The sequence below is a fragment of the Notolepis coatsorum genome (assembly GCF_963971535.1).
Source record: "Notolepis coatsorum genome assembly, chromosome: 12".
In the NCBI taxonomy this organism is placed as follows: domain Eukaryota; kingdom Metazoa; phylum Chordata; class Actinopteri; order Aulopiformes; family Paralepididae; genus Notolepis; species Notolepis coatsorum.
In genome coordinates this window covers 105,775,363-105,784,910 of record NC_140176.1, presented here as the reverse complement: position 1 = coordinate 105,784,910, position 9,548 = coordinate 105,775,363, and the positions used below count along the sequence as shown (strand labels likewise).

Genomic DNA, 9,548 nt, shown 5'->3' with positions numbered 1-9,548 from the left:
GAGAGAGAGAGAGAGAGAGAGAGAGAGAGAGAGAGAGAGAGAGAGAGAGAGAGAGAGAGAGAGAGAGAGAGGGGCAGAGAGAGAGGCAGAGAGAGAGAGAGGCAGAGAGAGGCAGAGAGATAGAGAGAATGGGTGGGGGAGGGAAGAGGGGGCAAGTTGATGAAAAAACAAGACAAAGTTGAAAGATTAACACATTTGTTATAATTTTTTTAAATCATTTTCTATGAGAATGTTGCACCTTTTTCACACTCCGGTGTTTTTATGTTTAAAATAGGCCGTAAGGTGAAGGCTTGTATCGTTTCATCCCGTTCCACCACGGCAGACTACCCAATTCTCACTCTGGGTGAAAGATATATGGTGTAGATTTAGGAATAAAAAGTTTTCCATTTTACAATCCTGCCCCTTTTGCGCAATCATGCTAAACTTAACTAAACTTAATTTTAAAGTCGGGACTAGATCTTTCCCTCGCAAACGGATACTTGGTCACCACAGAGTTTTATTTGATGTAATTGGTGCGAGTTCGGTCACGTATCTCGCGCTCGACCAATAGCAGCTCCCTTTGTTGCGAGGATAGGGTCGTCAGGAGACAACAAATGACATCCAGAGTAACGTTACGGACGGAAATGGACAAAAAACACCTTCTAAAGTTCGCAAAAAGGTTTCTAAACAATGTTCTATGCATCTCACGTCCGTTCAGAAAGAACGTGTACAAGATTTTACACAGACACGGTGGGGGATAGATATAGAAACTGCGTTGAACAGTGGCTTAACCTACAAGGCCAGAATCATACCATTGCGGAGACATACAAACATTGTTTAGAGATCGATTTGTGTCATAAATGTCATGATATATATATGCACGATATATCGGCCGCCGATATGGCAGTTTTTTTACACATCGGTATCGGTCCGATATCAAGATAGGGCCGATATAATTTTTAACATGTTTTGGCCTTACATTTTTTCCAAAATATCATCATTTCTGAAAATAAGTTACAAAAGTAAAAAAAATTATGCGTTTTGGAAAATAGCTCTTTATTGATTATCATAAGAAAGTGTTTTCTATACAGAGATATCAACATCGGTATCGGCCAGAACAGAAATATTAATATCGGTTATCGGTATCGGCCACAATCGGTGCATCACTATATATCTGTATATCTGTATGTTGTGTATGTCATGTCATTATGAATTGAAAATGGGGGACCCGGATGTAAACGAGACCAAAGTCTTTCTCTGGTCTGCATCCCCTTAACAATTGTGTGTATTGAGCCGTACTGTATTGTACCCATTCTGCAATCTGTTAATAAAATGTTCAATCAATCAATCAAGATGTGGATACACTATTTGATGCTGTGCTGAGACAGTTTAGCTGTGTTTTTGTTTACATAACAAGCATTCTAGTTTTCTTCAGATAAACCCTCCCACCCCCCCCCTCTACGATGAGAAGCACGTTCAATCACAGACTCATTTATGAAACCTGCTGTCTGTTGTCCTGCTCTGTACCCGTCTGTTGTCCTGCTCTGTCTGTTGTCCTGCTCTGTACCCGTCTGTTGTCCTGCTCTGTACCAGTCTGTTGTCCTGCTCTGTACCCGTCTGTTGTCCTGCTCTGTACCCGTCTGTTGTCCTGCTCTGTCTGTTGTCCTGCTCTGTACCCGTCTGTTGTCCTGCTCTGTACCCGTCTGTTGTCCTGCTCTGTCTGTTGTCCTGCTCTGTACCCGTCTGTTGTCCTGCTCTGTACCCGTCTGTTGTCCTGCTCTGTCTGTTGTCCTGCTCTGTACCCGTCTGTTGTCCTGCTCTGTACCCGTCTGTTGTCCTGCTCTGTCTGTTGTCCTGCTCTGTACCCGTCTGTTGTCCTGCTCTGTACCCGTCTGTTGTCCTGCTCTGTACCCGTCTGTTGTCCTGCTCTGTACCCGTCTGTTGTCCTGCTCTGTCTGTTGTCCTGCTCTGTCTGTTGTCCTGCTCTGTCTGTTGTCCTGCTCTGTCTGTTGTCCTGCTCTGTACCCGTCTGTTGTCCTGCTCTGTCTGTTGTCCTGCTCTGTACCCGTCTGTTGTCCTGCTCTGTCTGTTGTCCTGCTCTGTCTGTTGTCCTGCTCTGTACCCGTCTGTTGTCCTGCTCTGTCTGTTGTCCTGCTCTGTCTGTTGTCCTGCTCTGTACCCGTCTGTTGTCCTGCTCTGTACCCGTCTGTTGTCCTGCTCTGTCTGTTGTCCTGCTCTGTACCCGTCTGTTGTCCTGCTCTGTACCAGTCTGTTGTCCTGCTCTGTACCAGTCTGTTGTCCTGCTCTGTACCCGTCTGTTGTCCTGCTCTGTCTGTTGTCCTGCTCTGTACCTGTCTGTTGTCCTGCTCTGTCTGTTGTCCTGATCTGTACCCGTCTGTTGTCCTGCTCTGTACCTGTATGGAGGTGTACTGTACCTGTATGGAGGTGAACATGTACTGTACCTGTATGGAGGTGAACATGTACTGTACCTGTATGGAGGTGAACATGTACTGTACCTGTATGGAGGTGAACATGTACTGTACCTGTATGGAGGTGAACATGTACTCTACCTGTATGGAGGTGAACATGTACTGTACCTGTATGGAGGTGAACATGTACTCTACCTGTATGGAGGTGAACATGTACTGTACCTGTATGGAGGTGAACATGTACTCTACCTGTAAGGCGACGAACATGTACTCTACCTGTAAGGAGGTGTACATGCTCTGTCTGTTGTCGTAGGGCCGCAGGTCCTTGGGGATGTAGAGACGCACGGAGCTGATGGAGGTCAGCAGGTGCAGCATCACTGGGACCACCTGGAGACAGGGTTCCCCCACAGAGACGGTGCAAAATGAAATTCAAGGACTTTCAAGTACTTTTCCAAGCACTCTTTAATTTAAAAATGGCATTTAAAAGGATCCAATTCACTTTTAAATGCCGTTTTTTTTCATAGAAAAAATATATATTTGGGGCGGCTGATTGGCGCAGTGGGCAAGGCGCTCGCCACTAACGCAGGATACGCTGGGTTCGAGCCCAGCTCTCAGCGTTGCTACCGGCTGGCCGGTCGTTCATACTAACACAATTAAGCCGGTGGGTGGGGATTTGACGTTGTGAACAGCGACTCCTACAGGTCGGTTTGGTGACACCTGTACAGCAGAAACAGGAAGTATCGGGGGCAGCGTGAGCCTCCCACGTGTTACTCCTCGCCACTGAGAGTTAGAGCTGCTGCGGTGAAAAGATGCGACAGGCTGCCTCCTCGTGTACCGGAGGGGACACGTGATGCAAGGCTTCTGTCCTCACTACAGCCGACCAGTGGGAGGCATAGTCTAGCAACGTTCAAGACAGGGGAGGTGAGAATTGGATAATACGAAATTGGGATGGGAGAATTTTTTATTTTTTTTAAAGATATATATATATATATATATATTTATGGCTTAAAACCAATTTCCCCACAATTAGTTACACTTTAAATAAAAATAATTCAATTTCTTGATTCAGAACAATTTTATCATGGATGAACAAAACGTTCAATGCGAATGGTTGATTTGAATTCCAAGGACTTTTTAAGCACCTTGTTAATTTATTTTTTGCTGTTTTCAAGGAATTCCAGGCCTTGTAATTTATTTTGTCAAAAATCAAGCACTTCAAGGACCTTGTGTGAACCCTGCATGACCCCCCCCCCACACACACACACACTGTGACTAACCCTAACCTGATGAGATGCATCTCAAACCTTTAAAACTATTTCTATATTGAATAATAATTTGTATATCAACAAATTGTGCAGCATCTCTACACATTCAACCTCATTGCGATGCAAAGGATCCATCAATATGCAAATTGCCAACAAGCACCCAGTGATATATTGACACGTCCATACCTACTCAGCCTTCTGTGTAGCTGAAGCTAAAAGGTGTCAAGTTACCACCTATTGGACCATGATGGGTTCGACCTATTCATTCATTCATTCAAACCTTTATTTATTCTCCAAAAGACAATTGAGGTCACCCTCATTTTCAATGTCGTCGAGACTTTACAGACATTTCAATGCACATATTTTTACAATAATAATAAATATGAATAACTATCTATATAGCACTTTTCACACATGGACCGCAGTCCAGAGTGCCCCACGGCTATTAGTATAAAATGAACATAGGCATAAAATCAGCACACAGATTGACAGAATAATAAAAAACAATGCATAAATTGCAGACTTGAGAATAGGCATAAAATAAGTACAATAGTACAAGTTCAAGTACAATGTTCCTGTGTGTGTCGTCATGTGTGTGTGTGTGTATGTGTGTAGTCATGTCATGTGTGTATGTATGGTCATGTGTATGTGCGTGTGTGTATGTGTGATCATGTGTGTGTGTGTGTGTGTGTACGTGTGTGTGTATGTGTGTGTGGTCGTGTATGTATGTGCGAGTGTGTATGTATATGCGTGTGTGTATGTGTGTATGTATGTGTGTATGTATGTGCATGTGTGTATGTATGTGCGTGTGTGTATGTGTGGTCATGTGTGTGTGTATGTGCGTGTGTGCATGTGCGTGTGTGTGTGTGTCTCCTCTCCTCACCTGCATCTCCCCCTTGCCCCCCGGTGCTGCAGCTTGGTGTGTGTGTGTGTGTGTGTGTGTGTGTGTGTCTCCTCTCCTCACCTGCATCTCCCCCTTGCCCCCCGGTGCTGCAGCTTGGTGTGTGTGTGTGTGTGTGTGTGTGTGTGTGTCTCCTCTCCTCACCTGCATCTCCCCCTTGCCCCCCGGTGCTGCAGGCTTGGTGTGTGTGTGTGTGTGTGTGTGTGTGTGTGTGTGTGTGTGTGTGTGTGTCTCCTCTCCTCACCTGCATCTCCCCCTTGCCCCCCGGTGCTGCAGCTTGGTGTGTGTGTGTGTGTGTGTGTGTGTGTGTGTGTGTGTGTGTGTGTGTGTGTGTGTGTGTGTGTGTGTGTGTGTGTGTGTGTGTGTCTCCTCTCCTCACCTGCATCTCCCCCTTGCCCCCCGGTGCTGCAGGCTTGGCCGCCTCAGTGGCTGCGTTCTTCACGCTGTCTTTACTGCAGTGGACCAGAACCTCCACCACGATCAGGGGGTCTGCATCTGGACCCGCCTGCACACACACACACACACACACACACACACACACACACACACACAGTTTAATAAAGTTTAACTTTATTCAGGCGGCTGGGTGGCGCAGCGGAGATTGCGCTCGTCACCAACGCAAGAGACTCCGGTATGGAATCCCAGTCTCAGCATTGCCTTCGGCTTGGGCCGGCCGTCATACTAACTCAATTGGCAGAGCCAGCGGGTGGAAGTCGATGGGTGGTCATTTGGACGTTGTGGACAGTGACTCCTACAGGTCGGTCAGGGCGCCTGCACAGCAGAGACAGGAAATGGCGGGGGTAGTGTGAGCCTCCCACACGTTACACCTCGCCAATGAGAGTCCGCGCTGGCAGGTGAAAAGATGTGACAGGCTGCCTCCTCATGCACCGGAGACACGTGATGCAAGGCTTCTATCCTCCCTACAACCGACCTGTGGGGGGCATAGTCGAGCAACGTTCAAGACAGGGGAGGGGAGAATTGGATACACGAAATTGGGATGTGGGAAAAATAGAAAATAAGGGGAAAAAGTGGATAAAAAATAATAATAATAAGTTTAAATTCATTAATCAACATCTTCAGTTTCCACATCGATGTAAATGTGCCAGAATGTGCTAGTTTTCATCCGTATTCCCTGCCTACCGTGCACGTCTTTATGTTGTGGGAGGAAACCAGAGGACCTGGAGGAAACCCACGCAAACACAGGGAGAGAACATGCAAACTCCACACAGAAAGGGGCCCCCTGCTGGGTGGGGTTCGAACCCAGGACCTTCTTGCTGTGAGGCAGCAGTGCTAACTGACATTAGTCTCACACACACATGCGTGCGAACAAAACAAAACTCACAGCGGATGCTGTAACTAGGGGTCACGATACGATAGTATTGCGATAAAAAATATATTGCGATATGCTGAGTATTGCGATATTAATATTGCGATATATTGCGATTTATTACCTTTTTTCAACTGCAAAGTAAAACTTTGTCAACATGTTTTATCTAATAAAATAAAGTTCAGTCTGTTCATCTCACTTCAATCATTTTTATTGCAGAACATGGTATTTTCTCAAGCAGACAGATGTCAACACTGTAATCTGTGTTGCATGTACCTGACAAACTGAACTGTTTGTATTAGTCATATTCCAACTTAACTGAATGCACACGTGTGTGTGTGTGTGGACTACTGTACTATTACAGGTATTGAAATGAACAATGCAACTTCCTTATACAAAAAAAATACATAAATAATAAATTATTTATTTATTTAATTAATTAATAAATAAATATCGATACTTGTATCGATACAGTATCGCCACGCAAAGTATCACAATACTACTATGTATGGATATTCCCCCCCCCCCCCCCCCCCCCCCCCCCAGCTGTAACGGTAACATACCTTGACGTTGGCCTTCTTGCTGAAGTTAACCACCACGCCCCATCCGAAGTCCGTCTCTTCGTTCTTCACCTGTGGGTTAGCGGTGAAGAGAAGGTCAAGTTTTATTAATAAGGGTCCCAAACTGGGCAATTCATGTTACAGCAGATACATACGAGCTCCAAAAAAACACAGCAAACATACATAACAAGAGGAACACAGACAGACATGTACAGTACATGGTCGCAGGATCAGATCATAACTAGTGCTGCACTAGTTATGCAGTGAAAATTGTGGCCGATACCGATAACCGATATTAATATTGCTGTTCTGGCCGATACCGATATTTGCCGATGTCGATATATAGTGTAGAAACACCTTTTTTATGATAATCAAATAAAGAGCTATTTTCCAAAATGCTAATTCTTTTTTTTCTTTTTACTTCTGTAACTTATTTTCAGAAATGACTGATATTTTGAAACTATTTAAGACCAAAACATGTAAAAAAAATATATATATATATATATATATATATATATATATATATATATACATATATTTTTTTATATCAGCCCTATCTTGATATCGGACCGATACCGATGTGTAAAAATATTACCATATCAGCCTATATTATATCGGCGGCCGATATATCGCGCATCACTATTCATAACAGTCCAACAAGCAACCACAACCATCCCCCCACACACCTCAAAGCCGCCCTCTCCTGTCTCCTCCATTGATGGCACAAATGGAGGTAGGTATAAATGAGAATTTGTATCATTGTTTTTAGCTGCAGGGGTTTCCAAACGTTGGCCGGAAGGCAATAATTGATAATCCGGATTTAGGGGGTGAGAGCTGTCCACTCTAATCGATGACGCCTATATATGACCCAGACAGCTGAATTGTACCCCCACAATCTTGCTAGCCCCCCTCACAATCCCATTAAGGGCATTATTTTGTTTAATGCCAAGGTTTCCATACCAACAGCAAGGTGTGTGTGTGTGTGTGTGTGTGTGTGTGTGGGGCAGCGTTTCCGTTAGCCGGTAATTACCGGTATTTGACCGGCAAAATCTGTTGAAGTCTGACATATTTAATCTCTCCGGTCTTAATGTCCGGTGAAAATAATTCCCTCTAAGCACAATTTGATTATTTGAATTGTATTAAAATAGGCTAAAATTAAATAGCCTATGCGATGAACGAAACAATCATTACATTTGTTTCATCGTTGCTTCTAATAATGACAACGACGTCGTCAGCGAGAGCTTAGTGCTGGGTTTGCGAGTGCATGTGCAGCTGCAGAGCCGGAGCGCCTAAATATTAAAGGCAACCAACTTGTGTCTAGCCACGCCCAACTTGCGTCTAGCCACGCAGAGCTCTGTCGCGGCAGCATTATGTAGCAGTAATCCCCCCTTTTTTAACATCGACAACTAGCTCAACTGGTAGTGCTGCCTTGCTGTGGATCCTGCGGTCCGTTGGTGACAAGTTCGATTCCCTTCAATTCTTTCGCCGGTTAAGTTTAGGCATGTTAACTTTAAGCATTGTTTCGGAGTTGGTTAAGGTTAAGGTTAGGCATTGTTTCGGAGTTGGTTAAGGTTAGAAGGGTTAAGTTTAGGCGCTGTTAAGGAGCTGGTTAAGGTTAGAGTTTGTCTTAGAGAATGGCAATATTCTTTCGGAGTTGGTTATGGTTAAGGTTAAGGTTAGGCATTGTTTCGGAGTTGGTTAAGGTTAGGCATTGTTTCGGAGTTGGTTAAGGTTAGAAGGGTTAAATTTAGGCGCTGTTAAGGAGCTGGTTAAGGTTAGAGTTTGTCTTAGAGAATGGCAATAGACAATGTTGCCGTCTCTCTCTGCCAAATTTCTCAGTCTTCTCTTGATATAATTAATACAAATGTCCAATATAACGGAATTAGTTAGCTCATAAAAATGTGATTATAACAGACTGCTGTTTATTAATGTCGGGCGACTGCCCACAGACACCTATTTGATTTAAAGTCGGCAGCAGCACGGAGTCTCGGGACTTATTTTATTTGGAATATAATGACTATACGCAAAAGTAGCCTAGTTTTAAGTAAAAATATTATAAATTTACATGCCTTGATGATGTCATTCTTTTGTTTTGTTGTCATTCTTTTGCCTATCAATTGTTTTTAAGCTCAATAAACTCTGACCGGAATTTCTCTCATTTGACCGGTAGATTGAAATCTACCGGACACTGAGGCCAGCAACAATTTTTTCTAACGGAAACCCTGGTGTGGGGGGGTTGTTATGCACTCCTGTCCCGGTTCATGTGTTGTCTCCACATGAGGTAGGGTTCAGGCAGCTCATGCGGCAACGCTGACGAAGACTATTGAGGTCTAAAAACAGGATTACAGCCTTCTGTGTGAAGGTGTAAGGAGTTGGAGCAATCTATGGATCTATAGCTCCTGGGGAGGGTTTAGTAGCTCTATTTACCTTGAAGAGCCACAATGGTAGCTCTATTTTACGATGAAGAGCCACAATGGTAGCTCTATTTTACCTTGAAGAGCCACAATGGTAGCTCTATTTTACCTTGAAGAGCCACAATGGTAGCTCTATTTTACCTTGAAGAGCCACAATGGTAGCTCTATTTTACGATGAAGAGCCACAATGGTAGCTCTATTTTACCTTGAAGAGCCACAATGGTAGCTCTATTTTACCATAAAGAGCCACAATGGTAGCTCTATTTTACCTTGACGAGCCACAATGGTAGCTCTAGTTTACCTTGAAGAGCCACAATGGTAGCTCTATTTTACCTTGACGAGCCACAATGGTAGCTCTAGTTTACCTTGAAGAGCCACAATGGTAGCTCTAGTTTACCTTGAGGGGCCACAATGGTAGCTCTAGTTTACCTTGAAGAGCCACAATGGTAGCTCTAGTTTACCTTGAAGAGCCACAATGGTAGCTCTATTTTACCCTAAAGAGCCACAATGGTAGCTCTAGTTTACCTTGACGAGCCACAATGGTAGCTCTATTTTACCCTAAAGAGCCACAATGGTAGCTCTATTTTACGATGAAGAGCCACAATGGTAGCTCTAGTTTACCCTAAAGAGCCTCAATGGTAGCTGTTACAAAGGATCAGATTAAACCGAATAT

At 44.1% G+C, this 9,548-nt stretch overlaps 1 protein-coding gene across 2 annotated transcripts in view; it reads right to left on the bottom strand.

Moving 5' to 3' along the window:
- mtrex (Mtr4 exosome RNA helicase) overlaps positions 1-9,548 on the bottom strand; it is a 167,301-nt gene that overhangs the window by 57,180 nt on the left and 100,573 nt on the right. For both annotated transcript variants that reach the window (XR_014620366.1, XM_084326549.1), the window contains exons 18-20: positions 6,465-6,533; positions 4,954-5,079; positions 2,685-2,795 (exon numbers count right to left, since the gene is read on the bottom strand). Coding sequence is in view for 1 of the 2 variants with exons in the window: in XM_084326549.1 (XP_084182675.1) it covers positions 2,685-2,795; positions 4,954-5,079; positions 6,465-6,533 (306 nt within the window). In the remaining variant the exon portion in view is untranslated. The remainder of the gene's footprint in view (positions 1-2,684; positions 2,796-4,953; positions 5,080-6,464; positions 6,534-9,548) is intronic.